Consider the following 23,779-nt stretch of genomic DNA (forward strand, 5'->3'; position numbering starts at 1 on the left):
GTTCGAACCAATCATTTTTTCAGAAGTCTTTTTTCTTGCATTTAAATAATAAATGCACTCTGATCATAATGTGATAACACTGGAAACCCGAGAGGAAAACACTTCTGCGGCCTCATTTTGAACACAGTTTTTAAAGACATTCTCATTTCACCATTCTTGCCAGGAAATCCCGTACAAGGTGTCTCCAGTCACTCCAGGTGGGAGTTACCTGTCGTGGGATTTCTGTTTGTGTGGCTCCAAAGGAAAAGAAGCAAATCCTTTACTGACAGGTTACACTTCAGTAATTGCAACCAGGTTTTTTCATCATCATCATCATCATCATTACCACCAGTCATTGTAGCAGTGGCAGTGTGTGAGAGATCTATTATGTCTGATGAGTGATCAGGGACTTTATATAATGTAGAAGTGTATATGTAACCGGGGCGGGTTACATGTACTCTTCTTTGCCCGCTGAAGGTGAGTGAAGAGCCGCATCGGCCTGCTCCTCTGGTTCTAATTGAACTCCGTTGTATGATGCGTTGCGTTCATCTGCCGTCAGCAATATTGTAATTATGATCTTTTCACCCCACAAACTAACAAAATAATATGACTGGCGCGCATTTTTTCTGTTATTGTTAAGCGGTTACGTGAATTATTACTTTTGTACCCTTAAAATCTAGTTATGTCGCACACGCGCTGTACATGTCACATACATGCTGTAAATAAATGTGATTCTTCTGTTTTTTTAGAAAGACGAGTAGGTATTCATTATAACCGAGCGGCGAGCAGATAAGCAAACAGGGCCTGCCTTTATGACAGGGGCTGTTTGCTAATTACTAATGTTACGAAAAGACGTGCGCTAAATGACTTCGACGGAGGCAGGACCGGATTTGAGGAGGAGCACCTGAAGGCAGCACGGTGGGAGGAAGGAGGCTACAGCGGCGACGCTCCCGGGAAGACGGCGACAACAGCAACCGGACGCTTCCAGCTGAACTACGCCGCTAAACGTGGTTCGTATCCGTTACTTGTATTGTTTTGACACTGGTGGTGTTAACGGCTGCTTGAGGGCTTTGTTAGTCAGGCTTCACTCGTTGATAGATTTTCGATAAGTGACTACTGGTCTGACTTCCGCCGGCCACATACACAGTAGTGGGCGGTGGGGAAAAGTGTCAAATACTTTAAATGAGAGATTTTCTGAAAAGGATGCACAGCTTGGTGGATCATAATGATGCCGAATTTTCGAGAAGGTCCAAAGAATTGTGAAAGGGCCGAAGTTGGATTCCATTGGGCATGTGGTTTGTCGAGAAGCAAGGACACGTCCAAATGCAGGGTTTTTGAAATGAGTTTCAGACGTGTTGCACATTTTTCATATTATTGAAATCACAAAGCCCGCAGTATCGCTTCTGCTCTAATTCTACACCTTGTCTCTTAAATTTGGTCATGTTCATTTGTAGATTTTTCTGAATGGGCCCAAACAAACAGGACACAGAAGCCCAGTGGCTCCTCGCTTTTCATACGTCACTTGTGTTTGATGTCACTGCTTGTTGCCATGGTTTCCTCCACAGTCCCACTCTGACCCCTGTCCCCTGTGTTTGACATACTGTATATTTAATTTTGAACAAATGAGCAAAGGCTCAAACATGAAGTTAATTCTGACTAAAACTGACTATTGAGCAGCATTAGGGCACTATGAATGTACTGTGGCTGTTACTTAATATATTATTGAAACTCTAAATCACTGAGGGATGGCCCTCATTTCAAATTACATCGAGTAATGATTTAAAAGATACAGATAAAAAGTATTAATTCTGAGGGTGCTTTGTAAAGAGTTGCAGGTAGACGGAGGATAGAAACTAAAAGCAGATCTTCCAAGCTCTGTACAAACTCGAGGGACTTGCAGAGGAAGCTCGTCATTAGACCGTGTTTGATATGGTCCAGAGGACCAAACAAGCAAAGAACAGATGTAAGATGGCAACTTCCCAGTTAGAGCCTTGTAATTCAACAAATACAAATGCATGTCGCGTCTCTCGGACAGAGAAGACCACCTGACTTTTTTGTACAAGACGCAATGATGAGTGCTATAAGCCTCACCAGTTATAAACCTAAGAGCAGAATGATAAACAGCATCCAAAGGTTTAAGAGTAGAGGCAGATGCATGCCTGTAAATCACATCACCATAATCCATAACAGAGAGAAAATCAGCTTCAACAATCCGTTTGCTACAAAACATAGTAAAGTTTGTTCTATTTCTATATAAAAAAACATTTTTTGTTGTAATTAGTTTGATTGTCTATATGATATTTGAATGTGAGTTTGTCGTCTATCCAAATACCGATGTATTTATATTCTGTAGCTCTCTCAATGTGGGATCCTTGTACAGTGGAAATACAAAATGTTTTGCTACCATTAGGCTATCAACAACATAAACGTAGTTTTATGTGCATTCAATACGAGTTTAAGATCCTTAAGCACGTCCTGGAGAACATTAAAGGAACGTTGCAAGTTCTCCACAGCTAGCTGAGCGGAATCGCAATACAATACACTATTGTATCATCCGCGTATAAATGTGCATGGCAATTAGTTAAAAATGATGTAATATTATTAATAGAGATTGTAGAAAGAACTGGACCAAGAATTGAACCTTGTGGAACTCCCTTAGTAATCGATAAAAACTCTGAACTAATAGCTCCCAAGTTCACTGACTGCTGCCGATCAGACAGCTAATCCAGGAACCGCGTGTAAGCACTAGAACTAAAACCAACATACTTAAAATATGTAGAAGCAAGGAATGATCAACAGTGTCAAATGCCTTAGAGAGGTCCACAAAGATGGCAGCACAATGTTTTTTCACATCCAAGGCACGCTACACGCTAAGTGCATATGTACCACAGCTGAATGCATACAGCTCTGCTGGTGATTGGCCCACACATTTTCCTGTCTAACAACACCAACACACTAAAAATCCAGGGTGAAAGCAAGGAGAGCTTTCAGTGCACTTCTGTGTTTACATTCCACATTTGAGGCATCATGGCTAATGTTTTTCTGGTCAGGGAGCAGGTCGGCTGTTGTTTTCTTGTCACATACTGATGGGTAAGTTTGCTGTTGCGAGGTTATCCAAGCTCTAATTCAGGGCTATGGCCACCATTGAGGTCATGTCCTCTGTATTTATTCTGAGAATTTGGGAGTATAAGAAACCTTTGCAGAGTTACAATGTTCAGTTAAAAACGTGCACATTTTTGAAAGCTGATTCCAGTATATTTAGACCCAGTATTTGAAGAACAGCATTTAGACCTTCATGTTGGGAAATAAAACAGTAACACTTTATTTTACAGGTCTGCAATTTCCCAATCATTTCCAAGGTTTTCCTAATAAGAAAATGTGTAATCTGGTACTAATTATAGGGAAAATAGAGACTAATTATGAACAGGCCATATGAACTGGAGGAAAAATGAGGAGTGAAACTAAAGTTGAATAAAGCTTTTTCACCGCAGGCATTTTGACCTGTCAAACACAGGTGGAACTAATGACATAACCGGTGCTTTTCTTGCTGTGACGAGTCAAAATGTCTGCGGTGAAAAGGCCTGTGAATCTGAATCAGGAGTGCTCTGAGGCATGCAAGGTGTCCAAAAGGGGGGCAAGGGCATGACAGAGAAAAGTTTCAGAACCACTGGTCTAGTGTATGCCAACAAATCTAGAGCTGAACAATAATAAGTCATTGACAGAAAATACAGCAATTTGGACAACTGATTAATCAATTAAGTGATTAAACAAGCTAAACCACCAACCCTCTGATTCCAGTTTTTCCAATGTGAGGATTTACTGCTTTTCTGTGTTATGTCCTAGTAAACTGAGTTTCTTTGGGGTTTGGACTGTTGGTCGGACAACAATTAGTTGATTTAGTTTAACTTCTAAGGAAAATAACGGTTTCCAAATACATACATGCTAAAGTGAAATAGTAGGCACTGTATTTTCCTGGAGATGCATGTACCCATTGCTATTTGAGTTAAGAGCCATTACTGTGTCTGTGCACGTGGGTGTCTGCTGCTGAACAACACGATCGAAGATCCAGTAAGTGCAGGTTTTAAAGAGCGACTGGTTTTGCAGTGAATCATATTTATCCCAGCCGTTAGCGAGCGTTCCAGCTCAACAAAGAAGTTTAGTCAATCCTGGGGTCTTTGTTCTGTTGTAGCCTTTGATTGACATTTCCATCTTGAGTCTGGCACCATCCTCTCTAGGCCATCGCTATGGAAACCAGGCACACCATCACAATGGAGGATAGTGTGAGACGTTCACCTGCCACCCCAAATCCTGAGAATAATGAGACAGGAAAACATGTGGTGATCCTGTCATTAGAGGCACTGTTGTGCCTGCGTTACAAAATGTTTGTACCTTTTTCATAAACGGGCTCATGTGATGCTGTCAGTGGGTCTGATCCTCATGCATAGTGCTTAGTTTAACATACTATAAAGCTGCAACAGAGAAGAGATACTCTGAGATACAACACACTGGCCTGGTTTACCAGATGACCCTCCTTTGTATTGAAGTGGAGGCAGAAACTGTAATTTGTGTCAACTGACCCTTAAAGCATGATATTCATCATAACATAGCCATAAAGAGCGGCAGTGAGTTAATGCTCTGTACACAGGAAACTGTATTCACCAGTATTAGATATTTTGACTTTGTTTGACCTTTGGTATCTCTTGGTATAAAACATCACAGTCTGGTTGGGTTGGCGAGCACAAGCTTGCAGTGGGCTGGTCACTGACATCACACACTGTATTGAAATTCAAATGTAGTCTCCTCTTGTTGCCATGTGGAGTGGGCAGTGTGTGAAATTGCCTAATGCAGATTTAAAGCACAGTAAAGGGGAAGTGATACAACCAAGAGAACAAAGCACACTGCAGCCTGCTTTATTATATTCAAACAATCACCCTAAGGCAGCACTTTAAGTCCATGCAGAAGGCTGGGCTGAGGGCCTTCAAACCATCCACCTGTGCTTCAAACACACAGCTTTGTTTGACCTGTCATCAACCTCGTCTAAAGTCTGCATGTTTTTAACTGTTCGGACTGACCGTAGTGGAAGGTGTGGTGCAAAGCCTGCGTCACATCACAGCCTCTTCCTGACTGCACCCCGCTGCCTCCCACTGCCTCTCTGGTCTCCCCCCCCCCAACTGTGTGATTGTGTGTCTTCAGGGCTGGCTGTTAGCATAGGTAGTACAGGCAAACGCTAGGGGCAAAGGGTTACTGAAGGGGCACACGATTGCGGTTTTTCCTGGCTAAGAATGGGCCATTGGGGGTGACCACACACAACAGTAAGCATGATGGGACAGTAAAAGTAACGAGTCTGTGTTACCTTTATTGGTAATATTATAAAGAGTTCGGTCTAGACCTGCTCTATAGGAAAAGTGCAATGAGATAACTCACTCAATGGCGCTATATAAATAAAATTGAATTGAATTATTTGACAGAAGTCTATGTATTTTCCTGTTATTTCTGACCATTCGATAAACATAAATGTCTATTATCAGTTGTAATGGAATAAAACAATATGCGGTAAAGAGAGAGACTCAGAAAGTAATTTCACATTGATTTTTTTTTTGCTCTTCACTTTCTGGCATGACAACAATAACCATCTTGCACTTGAAACACTGGCACTATAAAAAAATGAATATTGCCCTTGTGTGCAGATCCCAGACTAAAATATGACTGCGGCTTACAGCATTATTTGTATTCATGCAGAGCAGCTCTCAACAGGCCTGCCCAAAGCATGTTCAATGTTATTACTGCTGTGCCTGTGTGTAACATTGCAATTACGCCTGTATTTAACCAAAACAAAGCAGCTGTGGGCTTCCACGCAACAGGCATTTTAAATGACTGCAACGTGGATTAAATATAACTAGGTAGTATTAATATTGCTGCAAACTCAACTGCACCAGATGAGCTCAGCCTTCTTACCTGTTTATAGTCCAATCAGATTCAGACTCAAATGTCTTCCCCTAAATTAACGTTGGTTAAAATTTATTTTTCAAAGTTTATTTGATCGTTATTTTGCATAAAGACGCATTTTGAGATTAAATACTGCAGTTAAAACCACCGGGAGACTCTGGGCGGTAAAACTGAGATCCCATTAGCGCTAGCTTCACAGGAGAGCGTTCAGACCCAGTCAGAACAATGCAGCATAGCTAGCTTATCCTAGTCAACCTATTTTTATTTATTTTATTTTATTTTTTATTATGTCTCTTTTTTTGTATTCCCTTATTGTATAGTTTTAGCTTATATTTTATATTTGATCTAGATTTTAGGCTCTACTGTTAGTGTTATCTGTATGCATCGGGGGTCTGAGAGTAACGCAATTTCGATTCTCTGTATGTATGTAATTTACGTGTGGAAGAATTGACAAAAAAAGCAGACTTGACTTGACTTGACTTAACCAGTACCAGCCACATGTGTAAAATATAGCGGCCGTGGGTGAGAGGGGAGTTGACTTCTGGAAGTCAAAGACGTCATATTTAAGTTTATGTTCTGCTTGTTTAACAGTTGTTTGATATATTGCTATTAAACACATTCGGAGAGGATTGCTATTTTTATTCTCAATTCTTATCATTTAGGCGCTGTTGTTTTTCCTTCGGCGCTGGCTAAACCTCTTTAGGGGGGCCCCAAAAACCCATATGCAGGAAAAACCCTGACAATGGGGAGAGAGCGAGAGGGAAAAACAATGTAGTGATACATGCAAATTGTGGAGGCAAAAGCGCCCTTCATGTTGTCAACAGATTATGTTTACTTGTGTTTTTGTTTGTATATCCCGAACAATATAATATACAATAATAAAGGTCTTTTTCAGTTAAACACCTGTAACCATCAGCAGCAGGAAGATGTGAGTTACATCTGCAATCTCCAATTTTACCTCTAATTATTTATTTATTAATTGTTTAAATCGTCCCACAGGTACCATAACGGTTAACTGTGAGCTGTTTCACACATATTTGAAGTATATACAGTGGGATTATTTGTAAAGCAGCAACTAGTTTGACTTTAAGCAAATCTCCAAATTCCGTTTCCTCTGGAAACCTGTCAACAGGATTGTAACAGGGAATTCTGTTTATGTAAGGGGCTGGTTACTTTTCTCATAGTGTTCACAGTAGTGGTCTTGTGGTGCACGTGTATACCTTTATATGACTACTGAAAACCTTTATGATTAAGTAATTATATAGTCAACAGACAGCAATCATATCTTCAACTTCTCACTGGAGACATGCCACGTTCCAGCCTGCTTCAAATCCTCCACCATCATCCCCGTCCCCAAAAATGAAGGACCACAGGACTTAATGACCACAGACCTATCGCCCTGACCTCTGTGGTAATGAAGTCTTTTGAGTGCCTTGTGCTGTCCCACCTCAGATCCATCACAGATCCACTCCTGGACCTGCTGCAGTTCGCCTACAGAGCCAGCAGGTCTGTAGACCATGCAGTAAACATGGCCCTCCAGTACCTGGACTCATCAGGAACCTACGCCAGGATCCTGTTTGTGGACTTCAGCTCCGCCTTCAACACCATCATCTCTGCTGCAGGACAAGCTCTCCCAGCTGAGTGTGCCTGACTCCACCTGCAAGTGGATCACAGACTTCCTGTCCAACAGGAAGCAGCACAGGAGGATGGGGAAACATGTCTTTGAATCCCGGACCATCGGCACCGGTTCCTCCCAAGGCTGCGTTCTTTCCCCTCTGCTCTTCTCCCTGTACACCAACAGCTGCACCTCCAGTCACCAGTCCATCAAGCTCCTGAAGTTTGTGGATGACACCACCCTCATTGGGCTCATCTGTGATGGGGATGAGTCTGCCTACAAGTGGGAGATTGACCACCTGGAGCAGTCAGAACAACTTGGAGCTCAACATTCTTAAGACAGTGGAGATGGTTGTGGATTTCAGAAAGAACCCAGCTCCACCCGTCCCCATCACCCTGTGTGACTCCTCTGTCGACACTGTGGAATCCTTCCGCTTCATGGGCACCATCATCACCCAGGACCTCAAGTTGGAGCTGAACATTAGCTCCCTCACCAAGAAAGCCCAGCAGAGGATGTACTTCCTGCGGCAGCTGAAGAAATTCAACCTGCCAAAGACAAGGATGGTGCACTTTTACACCGCCATCATTGAGTCCATCCTCACCTCCTCCATCACCGTCTAGTACGCTGCTGCGGCTGCCAAGGACAAGGGCAGACTGTAGCGCAGAGAAGGTGATTGGCTGCAATCTGCCATCCCTCCAAGACCTGTATGCCTACAGGACTCTGAAGTTTTTATGTTGTGCCTGCTATCAGTTAAACAACAGCAGACTTCTGAGTATATGGTGGGTAGGTCAGTCCGTCTAACACATCACATGAATCCTTAATGTTGCCTATGATTTTCTCTTTCACCTCAAATATTACTTCTTCAGTTTTCCCATTTGTTTATTATCACATGACTGAAAAACAGAAAATTAAATGAAATAATAAGGAAGCTCAAATCAGCAAAAATGTGCAGTGCAAAGTCATGCAAAGATCTTTACTTTTGACTACTCAACCTAATCATAGCTTGCCATCTTTCACGTCCTGTGTGAGGCACATAGGTCATAGACCTTTTTCACAGCAGACATTTTGACTTGTCATAGCCGGAAAAGCATGAACTCACATTAGTGTATGTACTGTACTGAGACCATGGTCTTTTTATTGGCCATTTAAATGTCAATTCATTAAATACTTAGTAATTTAGTCTATTTATTTGTGGATTAATTTATTCATTTGTAAAATATTTTATGAATTCCTATTTTTAATGTCCAGTTAGATATCAATTAATTAAATGCTTTATAACTATTTCCAGACACTTGTGGTCTTCCATAGAGTTTAGGTATTGGAATCAGTATCGAGAGAGAGAAATAGTTCCCCAGCTCCTCCCGTCCACATGTCGAAGTGTCCTTTGGCAAGAAATTGCTCCCGATGAGTAGGCCAGCACCTTGCATGGTAGCTTGCTGCCATCGTTGTGTGAGTGAGTGTGAATGGTTGAATGAGAGGCAAAATTATAAAGCACTTTGGATAAAAGAGCTTTATAAATGCAGCCATTTACCATTTATTTCTCAAAGTAATATATCGAAATTTTGTGGAAAAATTGTGGAATCTTTTCTGAAGCTCAAGTATCGTATTGACACGAATATAGAAACATTTCAAACAATACCCTCAGATGATCATGACTTATATTTCACACAGTTGGAGTTCCATGTTTGCACTTTGTTGGACAGTCATTGGTGTGTATCAGACCACCAGTCATTGTTGTGAAAAATTACTTTCTTTTTTTTGTCACTTTTTCATATTTGTCAGCACAAAATACAGCTGAGCCAGCACCTTTTTCTACAAAACATTAATAGTGTGAACAATTAGAATTGAGTTCTGCACATGATGTGTCCACAGCTCTGGACACACTGCTGCTGTGTCAGCAGACCCCCTGGACAGACAGTATTCTTTCTTGTTGGTCCGATGAGCACAGGCAGGTCTGAGCATGCAGTCTTAATGAGATCAGTCAGGTGAGGAGTGAGCATATCATTACACTGCCTGGACGCAATTGGATGCTTATCAGGCCTGCTGCTTTGTGATCCCACAACAATAGGTACAGACATTCCACTTGCTAAGCAACTGGAAGTGTGTATGTGCCACTTAGATATGTGTGTTTATCTGGAACAAATGTTTACAAGGATTGTAGTATTGATTTAAAGCTATAATCTCCATTTGTCTGTATTCCTGGATGTCCCTTGGATTTTTATTCCTATTAATTAATTAATTAATAATTAATTAATTAATTTAAGTGCATATTGTAGCTTTAAACATATTGTCATAAGCTCCACTTATCAATATTTTTGTATTAAAGGCAGAATAAGTAGGATTTGTTGGTTGGTGTTTGTAAACACACGATTCAAAGTTGGCCCCTCCTCCCCAGCTCAGAGCGAGAGAGAGAGCTAGAGAATGAATAAAGAGAGGGAGCTGCATAACAAAGCAAGAAGTTAGCAAGAACAAAGCAGTGAATCAGAAATAAAATACACATTCAACAGTTGAGCCAGTACAAACCACCTCCCAGCTCCAACCTCCCACCTCCTTGCTCATAGCTTCCACCACTCAGCTCCCACCTCTCAGCTCCCACCTCCCACCTTGCCACTCTCAGCACCCACCTCCCAGTTCCCACCTCCCATCTCATAGCTCCCACCTCCCTGCTCATAGCTCTCAGCTCCCACATCCCAGCTCCCCCTCTCAGTTCTGCCTCCCACCTCCCTGCTCATAGTTCCTACCTCTCAGCTCCCACCTCCCACCTTGCTACTCCCAGTTCCCACCTCCAATCTCATAGCTCCCAGCTCCCACCTCGCTGCTCCCAGCTCCCACCTCTCAGCCCAACCTCCCACCTCTGTGCTTATAGCTCCCACATCACTTCTCAGCTCCCACCTCCCACCTTGCTACTCCCAGTTCCCACCTCCAATCTCATAGCTCCCAGCTCCCACCTTTCAGCCCACCTCCCCTTTCAGTTTTGCCTCCCACCTCTCAGCCTGACCTCCCACCTCCCTGCTCATAGCTCCCACATCACTTCTCAGCTCCCACCTCTCACCTCTCTGCTCCCAACTTCAATAGATAATAGAAGGATCTTGTTAGTTTATGTTGTTTGTTACCTTGTTAGCTTGTAACTGGCAGTGGCTGACACGGCGTGTTGTGAAACATACAATAATGTCTGCTTCGATGTTACAGGGTGTTCACATTGTTATTAAGTAACGTCAGTAGATAATAGAAGGAAGCTCCAGGGTCCGGTTTACATCCAAAAACTACACACTCTACCATGTTTGCTGTCAAAACTTTCACTACGCTAACTTAGTGCAAACTCTCGCTCTCTGTACTGACAAGTCCGCTCTGCACTGGAGGTTTCAGGTTTCTTTTACGGTGGCATTGCAATTGGCTTTTGAATTTGTGACGTCCCAAATCTAGCTTGCCCGGAGTACGTTTGAATCTCAGATTTTAGGGAAGTGCACGGACAACAACCCCTTTAGTAAAGGAATGTGAAAACACCTCTCTCAGTAGAATGATCCATGTACGTATACATTAGCTTAAGATGAAAATGATGCAATAACATTTCTTCCAACATTTGATTTAAATATAACAACATAGTGAATAATCATTTTAATAATGAGGGGATTTAAATAAGTTTAAAATCAGGAATTGTTGTACCTCAACCCCCGAAATTACACTAATTGAAATAGGTTGTGGTTATGCTTTCTATATCCCACACTGGATATTGATGTGCCTACAACTAAAGGGTTCTTTCTAGATCCCACATCTATGTATGTTTAGAATATGCACTTTTACTTTTGATGGAACACGACCATAATATCGATTATAAGTCATCTACACAGTGGATCGTCTGAATTATTTGCAGACAAGTGTTTTGCCAAGTTTTGCATTCTTGTCCTTTTGTACCTGCAGAGAAGGAAGGTTGTGGTGGGAGCTGAGAGTAGCAAGATGGGAGCTGAGTGGTGGGAGCTGAGAGCAGCAAGATTGGAGGTTGGAGCTGGGAGTTGAGATGTTGGAGCTGAGAGGGGGGAGCTGGGAGCTATGAGATGGGAGGTGGGAACTGGAAGATGTGAGCTGGGAGGTGAGAGATAGGAGCTGGAAGCTGAGAGCAGCATGGTGGGAGCTGGGAGCTATGAGATGGGAGGTGGGAACTGGGAGATGGGAGATGAGAGCAGCAAGGTGGGAGATGGGAGGTGGGACTTGAGAGGTGGGAGGCAAAACTGAGAGGGGGAGCTGGGTGCTTCTACCCTTACTGCAACAGGTTGACACAAACACGAGTCTAAATGAATACTATTGTCTGCTGTAGGGGTCAAAATAATTGGGCAGTTTTGTTGCATAACATTTCTGGCTTGGGCTGGGTCCAGGGTTTGATTATTTTAAAATGTAATTCATTAAAGGTGGGGTATGCGATTCTGGAGAAATCCAATACCATGACAAATTCCATGATATAGAGTGAACAATGTCACAACAAGGAATATAACTAACGTTAGCTAGGGCGTGAGTTAGCTTAGCTAGGTTGTGGGTTAGCAAACTGTCCCTACAGTTGCTGCTGTGAAGCTAACAGCCAGAGAGGACAGGCCAGTTTCCCAGAGCCAGCACAGCAGCTCCAGACAGTGGTACTCACAACTATAGCTAACATCACAACAACAGCTTATCTTGACAAACTAGAAAGTGAGCTGAATGTCCGTGGGCAAGTCATTTAAGGTTACCCACACAGAAATCATGGCTGGAATAGTGTTGTGTGGCTCGGCCCGAGCCACTTTGTTAGTTTCCCATTTACAGAGCCAGGGCTGTGTACAAACACTGGAGGGTTTTTTTCAGCTCACACACGGAACGGACAGCTAGCGAACCGTGAGGAGAGATTCACAGAATTTGACAAAAAGACGTGTATTGGATTAGAAATCGCATACCACACCTTTTTAAGAAATTCCTCTCTTTTTGATTATTTTCAATATCAATCTGTAAATAAAATGCCAGAAATTTGCCCCCCCAAAAAATGACCATCAAAATTTCCCAGAGCTGTAAGTGACATCTGCCAAATGAATGATATAAAACAATAAAGTAGCAAATCTTCACATTTGAGCACATTTGGAACTACAGAATGTGTTACTTGATAAGTGAACAATTAATCATTTATCAGAATGGTTTGCATTTCATTTTCTGCTGATCGACTAATTGTTTCAGTACTACCAGCTTCGGGTCTCTTGGTTGGGATTGGGTCTCAAAAATGACAATTGGGTACAGGCGGGTTGGGTCTTTAAAGACACAGTTATGGGCCGGGTATGGGTCTCAGTTTTAGACTTGTGCAGAACTCTAGTCTAATGTGTAAATAGGCAACTGTTTGCCATAAAAAAAACTTTATATGGTGGTAATATGTCAGATGGTGTTTTCATCTTGTTCTGCTGCCCCCAAGTGGCCAAAAAATTTATTAATGCAGCTTAAAGCACCTAGGCCTATGTGTAGAATGTCTTAATTATAGCATAATTTATAATTATTAAGTTTTGTTTTTAGAGAAATTAGACCGTCCTGTGCTTTAGGTCATAAATGTTCTGGGTTTTCTGCTTCTTTTACTTCTCAAGTTGTCTGTGAATGTGTTACTCTATGTCTTTTATGTACTTTACTTCTTTTCTGTGTCATTACAGTGCTCCTTTGTGCCTCAACTCAGCAGCATGATGTTTGTTGTTGAGAAGATACTGGACAAAAAACTCTGCCACAACCTTGCAGCTCTTTCAAGGTGCATGAATGAAACCAAAAGAATCAAATAATAAGTATCTTTTCAATGATTAAAAAAAGACACATTTGAACCTTTCTTATAAAACAAAGTCTTGTTTTATAACACTGAAAGTTTCTAAATTCTTATGTTTCTTTAGTTGACAAGACCTTCCTACATTTCCTTTGTCCAATGGAAGCCAAGGGATGCAGCCAGCGATGGAAGATGCATCTCCCAGAGTTTAAACACAGCAGGAGATGCCCGAGTCCGACTACAAAAGACAGTGAAAGAGGCAAGACAGAGAGAGAAAGAGACAGAGGAGGACCACACAAAAGTGTTACTATGGCGCCCACCTCCAGGTATCTGACAGACAGACAGTATGTAATGAGAAAGCCTCTGTTCTCTGCAGAACAACATGCATCTATCTTAAAGAAGACATATCCACAGCGCACAGAGAAGGTGAGGAGGACAGATTGAATGACTTCTCAGAGTATAATATTTATTTATTGATACTGATCCTGTAGAATCAGTTTTTTTTCTAGATGAAGTTATTTTGCATGTTTTGAATTCTAGTAACTACAGACCATTTCAGACATGATGACGTGCTTTATTATATAAATGTGATGGTGTTTTTACATGTCGGTCTCATGTATAATTCATAGTCCCAGAGTCACTAGTCGGACCTAATGATATTTCCATAACACTTCCAACACTGGAGGCCATCATATTAATGTAAAGACTCCAGCTGCACAAGTTAAAATACACACATAGACATTGGGGCCAACTTGGGTTAAACATTCGGCGGGGGGGGGTAATGTTTAATGACGTCATGTCGTGAGGAGACTGCGTGCTCTAACCGAGTTTGGGCTGTTTTGGTAGTTATCACTATAACAGCCTGCAGGCGCTGGGAAGGGTTCTTTTCAACATGTTAATATCAACAGTCGTGTTCTCTGGTACGCCTTTTTTTGTTTTGATAGCCAAGCCTACCAAGGAAACAGCATGATAATTAATGCACAATCATGTCGGTGAGAAAGGCTCCAGCTGAAATCTTCCAGCAGACATTGACCCAGCTAATTCTCACCAGAAATGAAAACACTGTATCAATGTGGTACAGCATGTGCAGGGTTTCCCCCAGACTAAATATCATGTGAGCATTGTGGGCTGTTCCTGCAATGGTTCTGTCATGTTTGAATAGAGCCATAACAGAAACCTGCAGTTTATGCCTGAATGCTCAAAAGCCTTTACTTACTTACTACTATAGACAGATGAAGCCAGCAATGTTACAGTATCCTTTTTTAATTCTGTCAGTTTCCTGTCTTGTAGGAGAAACAGTTTGGTGTTAGCAGAAGAGAAGACAATCCGCAACACACTGACATGAACTTCTTGACCAGAGCAAGAAAGGAGATGACCCCAGAGAGCTTTGCCTTCTTTCACAGTGACATCTCACCTCCCTCAGCCTCTAGAGAAGACCTCAGGGCCAGACTGTGCCATGAAGAACCCACTTTTGGATCACCTTTCCCTGGCAGCAGATCGGCTCAGCGGAGTCTCTCGAGTTCCATTCTAGAGGTCCAGAGACCTAATCCTCCTCTGAGGCCGCAACTGACCTCCACTGTCCTGTATCCTACCTACACCCTTCGCTCAGGGTACTCCAGGCCAGGCCAGACTCAGCTCAGGCCGGGGGCGGGGACAGAGAGAGGTGGGGGAGAGACCAAACTATGCTCTTCTGGAGGACACTCAAAAGGACACCCAATGTCTCCCTATCAGGCAAACTACTGGGCCTCTGCCATCCCTAAAGCTTTGCCTCCATCTCCAGACAGGCATTTTGCAGGCTGGGACCCAAACAGGGAGTACCAGGCCCTGCTGGACTACACCTACCCTCTGAGACCAGGACAGGTGGTCAGTGAGTGGGACAGCTCTGAGCCCCAACAAGACTCTCTCCTCCAAACAGACCCCAACCTGCAGGACTCTGGGATTGAACTGGACCACCTCTGTAGCTCCACCAGCCTGTCAGGGTTGGGTTTTACTGTGAGCGGCACAGGGCAGACCAGAGAAAGAAGCACTCTTAGTGTGGGTCATAGGTCACCTGACCTGCAGGGGTTTACCAAATCCTCAGATGGTTTGTCCTCCGGTGGCCTGCTCTCCCGAACTGACCCTGTGGGTTTGTCCTTGAACAGTCTGGACTGCAGTAAGAACAGAGGTGGAATGAATTGTTACGAGAGTGGTGGTCACCATCATCAGCACCATGCACTGTCCTCCTCCACCTCTACTGCTTTTATCCGCTCCACCAGGGTTCTCCCACAGTCCAGGAGTGTATGTGGGGAGGTGGACGAGGAGTTCTGGCCTCTTCCAGAGCAGCTGGAGGAGCTGCAGCTGCTGTCCAGACAGGTCAGTGCTGTGGACTCACATGGACTTTTACTCAAGGACCACACTGGTGCTTTTGAATGCTGAAACCTATTCACTACAAATCACTCATTATTACTGATCATTTTCCAAAGCGTCTGTTTTCAGATTGCATAGATACACACACACATATACACACACATGGAGACAGAGAGACAGAGTGGACTGGTTACAGTGGGACAGAGAGACAGAGTGGACTGATTACAGTGGGACAGACAGAGGGGACGGGTTACAGTGGGACAGACAGAGTGGACAGGTTACAGTGGGACAGAGTGGACGGATTACAGTGGGACAGACAGACGGGGTGGACAGAGACGGAGTGGACGGGTTACAGTGGGACAGACGGGGTGGACGGGTTACAGTGGGACAGAGTGGACGGGTTACAGTGGGACAGACAGACAGAGTGGACTGATTACAGTGGGACAGAGAGAGTGGACGGGTTACAGTGGGACAGAGAGACAGAGTGGACAGGTTACAGTGGGACAGAGAGACAGAGTGGACAGGTTACAGTGGGACAGACGGGGTGGACGGGTTACAGTGGGACAGAGAGACAGAGTGGACTGATTACAGTGGGACAGAGTGGACGGGTTACAGTGGGACAGAGAGAGTGGACTGGTTACAGTGGGACAGACAGACAGAGTGGACTGATTACAGTGGGACAGAGTGGACGGGTTACAGTGGGACAGAGAGAGTGGACGGGTTACAGTGGGACAGACAGAGTGGACTGGTTACAGTGGGACAGAGAGAGTGGACGGGTTACAGTGGGACAGACAGAGTGGACGGGTTACAGTGGGACAGACAGACAGAGTGGACTGATTACAGTGGGACAGTGAGAGTGGACGGGTTACAGTGGGACAGAGAGACAGAGTGGACAGGTTACAGTGGGACAGACGGGGTGGACGGGTTACAGTGGGACAGAGAGACAGAGTGGACTGATTACAGTGGGACAGAGTGGACGGGTTACAGTGGGACAGAGAGAGTGGACTGGTTACAGTGGGACAGACAGACAGAGTGGACTGATTACAGTGGGACAGAGTGGACGGGTTACAGTGGGACAGAGAGAGTGGACGGGTTACAGTGGGACAGACAGAGTGGACTGGTTACAGTGGGACAGAGAGAGTGGACGGGTTACAGTGGGACAGACAGAGTGGACTGGTTACAGTGGGACAGACAGAGTGGACTGCTTTTATTCTGGTTTGAATGAATAAGCAGAGAAGTTGAACCTGCAGAAGCGTGCGGAGGACCTGGACCCAGGATGTCTTCTCCTGCTGTTGATTCTGTAGGTGGCAGGTGATTTCATTTCTGGCCCTCTGTGTCCACAGCTCCTTTTATTTATTGGTGCTCATTTCCGTTTAGCAGGCTACGCTGAGGAAGCCGGTTGTAAACTCGATTCTCAGGCGCGTCCGCAGGCGTCAAAGTGCCGTCTATAGAAAAGAAACATATTTGTTTTGGACATAGGTGCTTTGATTTAATTTAATATGTCTGTCATATAACGTCATCATCAGAAAACATTTTAAGTGACCTACTTATTAAGTACATTTTTACACAAGTCATTTTTAGTAAAATTCTTTAAAATAACAGTACTTTTATTTGAATGAAGTATTCTAGTACTCTTTCCATCCCTGCTTAAATGAAGCTGTATATTAGTTCAACTGATTTGCTGCTGATTTCAAAACGTAGCAGTACGTTAATGTGAAAGGCTTATTAATAACTTCACGAGCTGCAGGGAAACGGATGCAGAGCTCTTACTGAATGGACAGAAAAGTGAAGGAGAATGAAGCTGTCTGTCCTGCTTTGTTTTTGAATTCCTCCTTATGATATTAATACAGACGTCCTGTTCAGAATGATTCTATTGGTTAAACGGATGATGACAGTCCTGGATCATAACTAGCGTCTAAAAGGCTGCAGATCTGGGTCGCCTGAACGCATCATCAGGTCTTTAAACAAAAGTACACTTCATTGAAAGTTATTATATATATATTATAAAGAGTCCGGTCTAGACCTGCTCTATAGGAAAAGTGCAATGAGATAACTTCTGTTATGAATTGCTGCTATATAAATAAACTGAACTGAACTGAAAGTTAAACACGATGGTGGACGGAGAGACGGACACAGTGGATTAGTGTTTTTTAGCTTTAATGTTCAGTAGTTTCTGCGTTCCCTCTGGTACTGTGTGCAGGTGAGGGAGGTGACCGCCCAGCTGAGCCGGCCTGTACCAGCCAGCTGGGAGTCTCTGGGCCCAGGCACCAACTCCGTCCTGTCCTCCATCACCCTGCCTGAGAGACAGGAGGCTGATGTCAGAGAGCCGGGGGGCTACAATCGGGACACATACGAAGGAAAAGATGGGACGGGTGGAGAGGAGAGGAGTGCTGCTCAGACAGGTATTTATTGATAATCAAATGGATGTTCACGCTCTTAAAGGCCCAGTTCACCCAAATTACAACAGAACATATTTTCTCACTTCCTCTTCAGTGGAATGTCTCCATGCAGATAGTTTTGGTTCTTATTTGTCCAGGTTTGGAGAAATTGCTCTCTGATTTCTGCCTCCACCCCAACACAATGGAGGTGAATGGAATTTAGTTTGTGGCGCTTACAGCTCTGAAAACTTACATCTCAAAAATTCCAAACTCCATCTCCTGTCCTTCAGCAGCTGGCCACAGGGACTCCGAGGCAGTGAGGAGGAGTTCTGGAGCCTGGCTGGAGCCTGTTGGAGGGGGGCTGAGTCGGTCCAGTCTCAGGGAGGTAGAGGCTTTGGTGGAGCAGCTGTGTGGCCTCAGCCTGCCTGGCAGCCAGGAGGACCAGGAGGACCAGGAGGACCAGGAGGACCAGGAGGACCAGGAGCAAAGGGACTCCCTGATGCAACACATCCAGGTAGAGACACGATCTGCGCTGCCATACAAGATTCTGACTAAAAGTCAAAGTGCAATATTCCGACATCGGACAGTGTGCCACAATGGAACACGCTGCCTTCATGGTGACATACAGGGTTTTGACTGCATTTGAATTTAAAAATCTGCAGGGTTTCATTTATTTTGTGCCCCTTGTGACGTGACCATCATATAGTAAAAGCAGCCGTGAATGATGTGTGTGTGTTGCAGGTCTTCTGTTCACACCTGGAGCAGCTCATCCAGCGGCTGTATGCAGCGTCAGAGAAGATGGAACTGCTGTGTGCGCCCGCTGTGGACAGAGACGGTGTGAAGTCGTCTCTGGCTGACTACCAGGTGAGGCCCTGCTATACTGCAGGATGGATGCAGACAGCGGACGCACATGTGGCTCTGTTTCTACCATACTGGGTGTCCGGACAGGTGGACGTGTTCACGTCAGTGAGCGGGAGGATTTCACCTGTGGGTTTGCTCATTTCTGTTTGCCAGCAGCGTTTCTTCTGCTGGGTCTAATCATTCTCTTGGTCGCTCTCTCAGGCTTCCACAAGCTCCGTGCACTGCGTTGTACAGCGTTTCTCCACCGCGCTGCACAAAGTCACAGCTTTCCTGTGTACTAGGAGATGACAGATGAAAATAGGAAAACACGCAGTCATTTGTGGGGGGGGGGTGACAGGTGAACGCTTTGAGTCGCACATGTGTGGACGTAGGCTCGCAGCACCAGCGCTGATGGTGACGCACTAACAAGGATAGAAAACAGAGAAGAGAAGCTGGAACCAGAGAATGTCAGTTTTGGTCCATAAAGAAGCTAAATGATCAATTGAGTATCAAAATGGATAAACTGTCGGTCAATGAATTGATCAGTTCCACACTAAAGTTGTTGTGCTGGATATTTATGCAGTTAAAATCACTCAGCAGGGAAAACAGTGCGCGTTCACAAGTGATGGGACTTAAACACAACACCACCAGCGAGTAAAAAGCATCCTGCACTGCACAAACGTCGAGTGGCATGTTCATTACAGTGGCAGCCCCACTTTCTAACTTCAAAAACTCGGCCGTTACTCGCTCCACGCACCTCCTGTTATGCTGACGGTCTCATGTGGCGGTCTTGTTGTCAGAGTTTTCAGAGAGAAGTGAGCAGCCATCAGCCCCTGACCTCCTGTGTTCTGCACACCGGACGGCTCCTCCTCAGCTGCATCAACACCACGTCTCCACGTCAGTCTGTAACAAGCACCATTCTGTGAAGACTCCAACGTTTATCTCGTCATGTCCACACTAAGTCTTTTTGCATTCTCTCTCCTCGTTTCCAGTTTTAAGAGACGCCCTGCTGCTGATTGAGAGGCAGTCTGGAGCTCTGGAGACGCACACTGAACACTTTTTCTCCTCCATCCTGTCTGCCATGGACAGCCTGACCCAGCCCACTCAGTCCAGTCCAGTCCAGCAGAGCAGAGAGGAGGACCCGGGCCCTGTGGGAGTCCAGGGGTCCACTTTGTGAACAGACTGCAGGACGTGTCTGTGTACAAGCATACGATTTATTTCACTTGTTTATTTCTTGTTTTCTTACTTTGTTCCAACAGTTCTGTTTTTTAATACAAAGCTCAGGTTTATGTTTCACAAAAAGCACAACAGACTTTTAAACGTGTGACTCAGTTGGTTTGTTTGTTTATTATTGTAATGGAGAGCAAGATGTCCAGAGATGTCACAGAAGTTTCATGAGGGAAACATTCAGGAGCAGTTTAGTGTCCAAACTGAACCTCGAAGTGCTCCTAAAGCTCTGTCTGAAGGGTTACACGAACGGCCTGTTATGTCTTAATATTGCACTACTCATTGCACTCTGCTCATGCTTACTGTCCCCGAGACTCAGCCCTCCTCCGATCCCCCTTTCTATCGCTTGTAATGTCTTTTTAGATGATAAGGGATTTTTCAAATGGAATCACAAAGTGAATCTTGGACAGGATTTTAAATACAACTGTCTCTGCTGTGTTTCCAGTCACACTGTGCGTTTCAGCAGTGTGCCACCTGAACCTCAGGTGAACTTCAGAGTCCGCAGAGCGGCAGCAGGAGCTCTGTGGACCAGCTGACAGTGGTGGACTGTAACGCAGTGCATTTACTCAAGTACTGTACTTCAGTACAAATTCAAGGTACTTGTGCTTTACATGAGTAAATACTCATACTTCTACTCCACTACAACTCAGAGGGAAATATTGGACTGTTTACTACTTTCCATTTATCTGACAGCTGCAGTTACTTTTCAGATTCCAGTTTTTCATCCCCTTCCTGTCCGGTGAAAAGCCACGAATCTCTTTTCCTGATAAACTGAAGGATTACGTGTTCCTGTTTAAAAAATAATAATAAAACTTTATTTATAGAGCACTTATCAAAACAAAGTACAAAGTGCTTCACAACAAGAGAAATAAATACCACAGTGAATGGTGAGATATAAAGAAATAAAACACATAAAAGCAATAAAATAAACAGCCAGTTCAGGTAAAATCAGGATCTGCTTTCAGATAAAAATGTGTTTTGAGACGAGACTTAAACGAAGACTCTGACTCAGACAGCCTGATGTCTTCGGGCAGGTTGTTCCAGAGCCTCGGGGCCCTGATGGCCAAAGCTCTGCCCCCCTTAGTTTCCATCCTGGACTCAGGAACAGACAGGAGACCCCTGCCCGAAGATCTCAGACTATGTGAAGGTTCATAAGGGATTACAAGGTCTAAAATATAGTCTGGAGCCATGAAGAGCCTTAAAAGTAATCATAAGATCTTAAAATCAGTCCTGAAACCAACAGGGAGATGTAAAGAGGCTGAACCAGGTGTGATGTGGTTGCACCTCTGGGTCCTGGTTTACAGCCGAGCAGCTGAGTCCTGTACAGTCTGCAGTCTGTCAGAGTTTCTAGATTAAGACGAGTGAACGGGCTGTTACAGTCATCGAGGCGTGAGGAGATAAAAGCAGGCACAACAGTTTGTGCATCACTCAGAGCGCAGCAGGAATAACAGCAAGTAACATTTCAAAGCCTTTTTAACATTCATTTGGTGATTGAATGATGACTTCATTTAAAGACTAAGGACATATAATTAATAATTGACAAATTGTATTTATTTTCTTGTTTTTTTTATTCAAGTTTATTAATGCAACATTTACAAATTAAAGAGGCACTTCACACTTAAACTTGTTTTTTGAGCTGAAACTAAATAATATGACTGTACTGTGGTGAAACACGTCAATGCTAATGTTGACATTCTTAACAAATTGATTTGTATCTGCATTCCATGGGCTGAAAATGGCTCGACACGCCAGCTACTGTTTTAAATCACCCTGAACTCGCAAGGCCAACGCTGCCAGAGTCGACCAACAACCGCCCTCTAATCAGAGGTCACTACCCACATGTTCAACACAACACACACGTTTTTGATCTGTTCTCCCCGATGTCAGTGCTGTGTGTTCTAATGTTAATAAGTATGTTAAAGGATCACTTCACCCAAATTACAAAAAGACATTTTCTCTCTTCTCTCCAGTCAGATACTTCTGGTTTAGTTTGTCCAGGTTTGGAGAAATGCGTCTCTGAGATTTCTGCCTCCACCACAGTACAGTGGAGGTGAACGGAATTTAGTTTGTGGTGTGAAAAATGATCCACCATAACATCTCTTTCCAGAATCTGTGTACTATTATTGTCACTCTCACTAGTTTTAATTCAAACTACTTTCTTCCTAAGATATACTGTAGTCCCAGGAGACAAAGTTGGACAAATGGAACATGGCTGGATATATCCACTCCCGTTTTTTTTGTCATTTGGGTGAACTTACCCTCTTAAAGCCTTAACAACCCAAAAATGCTCAAACTGGTCACTATACTGTAATTCAATCAAAGACACTGAATAAACCAGACTGTTTAAAACCGTGTCTCTGTATTTGCCATATGTGTGCTGTCTGGTATGCACATTTAGATTCAACTGGAGACCCTGACAGGTCAGTCAGGTCAGACTACTTTATGATTTCGAGACTCAGTTTTGGGTTAATGGTCAGTTACGAGGGAAAGTAGCTGCTGATGTTTCCAAACGGAGTCTTGATGCTGTTGGTGTTGGGGACAGACGGGTTACAGTGGGACAGACAGACAGAGTGGACAGGTTACAGTGGGACAGACAGAGTGGACTGATTACAGTGAGACAGACAGAGTGGACGGGTTACAGTGGGACAGAGAGAGTGGATGGGTTACAGTGGGACAGACAGACAGAGTGGACGGGTTACAGTGAGACAGACAGAGTGGACGGGTTACAGTGGGACAGACAGACAGACGCAGTGGACGGGTTACAGTGGGACAGACGCAGTGGACGGGTTACAGTGGGACAGACAGAGTGGACGGGTTACAGTGGGACAGACAGACAGACGCAGTGGACGGGTTACAGTGGGACAGACAGAGTGGGCGGGTTACAGCGGGACAGAGAGACCGACAGAGTGGGCGGGTTACAGTGGGACAGACAGACAGGCGCAGTGGGACGGGTTACAGTGGGACAGACGCAGTGGGCGGGTTACAGTGGGACAGACAGACAGAGTGGACTGATTACAGAGAGACCGACAGAGTGGGCGGGTTACAGTGGGACAGACAGACAGCGCGGTGGACAGGTTACAGTGGGACAGACAGACAGAGCGCAGTGGGCGGGTTACAGCGGGACAGACCGACAGAGTGGACGGGTTACAGTGGGACAGACAGACAGACAGAGTGGACGGGTTACAGTGGGACAGACAGACAGACGCAGTGGGCGGGTTACAGTGGGACAGGCGCGGTGGGACGGGTTACAGTGGGACAGACAGACAGAGTGGACTGATTACAGAGAGACCGACAGAGTGGGCCGGGTTACAGTGGGACAGACAGACAGGCGCAGTGGACAGGTTACAGTGGGACAGACAGACAGACGCAGTGGACGGGTTACAGCGGGACAGACCGACAGAGTGGACGGGTTACAGTGGGACAGACAGACAGACGCAGTGGACAGGTTACAGTGGGACAGACAGACAGACGCAGTGGACGGGTTACAGTGGGACAGACGCAGTGGACGGGTTACAGTGGGACAGACAGAGTGGACGGGTTACAGTGGGACAGACAGACAGACGCAGTGGACGGGTTACAGTGGGACAGACGCAGTGGACGGGTTACAGTGGGACAGACAGAGTGGACGGGTTACAGCGGGACAGAGACCGACAGAGTGGACGGGTTACAGTGGGACAGACAGACAGACGCAGTGGACGG

General features: G+C 44.6%; 1 protein-coding gene across 4 annotated transcripts; it reads left to right on the top strand.

The window, feature by feature from the left end:
* On the top strand, positions 1-22,434 carry cep68 (centrosomal protein 68). Of its 4 annotated transcripts, none has more exons than XM_044215447.1 (9): positions 1-989; positions 13,189-13,280; positions 13,417-13,715; positions 14,580-15,641; positions 17,836-18,037; positions 18,304-18,527; positions 18,755-18,877; positions 19,654-19,750; positions 19,846-22,434. In XM_044215447.1, exons 3-9 carry the CDS (start codon positions 13,449-13,451, stop codon positions 20,028-20,030), a joined length of 2,160 nt encoding a protein of 719 aa, XP_044071382.1. In that variant the 5' UTR covers positions 1-989; positions 13,189-13,280; positions 13,417-13,448; the 3' UTR covers positions 20,031-22,434. The 4 variants fall into 4 exon arrangements, with proteins under 4 accessions (XP_044071382.1, XP_044071383.1, XP_044071385.1 ...); XM_044215448.1 differs by having other exon boundaries at positions 18,307-18,527; XM_044215450.1 differs by lacking the exon at positions 19,654-19,750 and having other exon boundaries at positions 19,846-19,978.
* The last annotated feature ends 1,345 nt before the right edge of the window (positions 22,435-23,779 follow it).

The sequence above is a fragment of the Siniperca chuatsi genome, linkage group LG11 (assembly GCF_020085105.1).
Source record: "Siniperca chuatsi isolate FFG_IHB_CAS linkage group LG11, ASM2008510v1, whole genome shotgun sequence".
Lineage (NCBI taxonomy): Eukaryota > Metazoa > Chordata > Actinopteri > Centrarchiformes > Sinipercidae > Siniperca > Siniperca chuatsi.

What these genes read in the sequence shown, in the direction of transcription:
- cep68 (XM_044215447.1), top strand. Translation starts at nt 13,449, where the DNA reads ATGGAAGCCAAGGGATGCAGCCAGCGATGGAAGATGCATCTCCCAGAG. An exon ending in CCCTGATGCAACACATCCAG is followed by an intron (nt 18,528 to 18,754) that starts GTAGAGACACGA and finishes TGTGTGTTGCAG; the next exon opens with GTCTTCTGTTCACACCTGGA. An exon ending in CATCAACACCACGTCTCCAC is followed by an intron (nt 19,751 to 19,845) that starts GTCAGTCTGTAA and finishes CCTCGTTTCCAG; the next exon opens with TTTTAAGAGACGCCCTGCTG.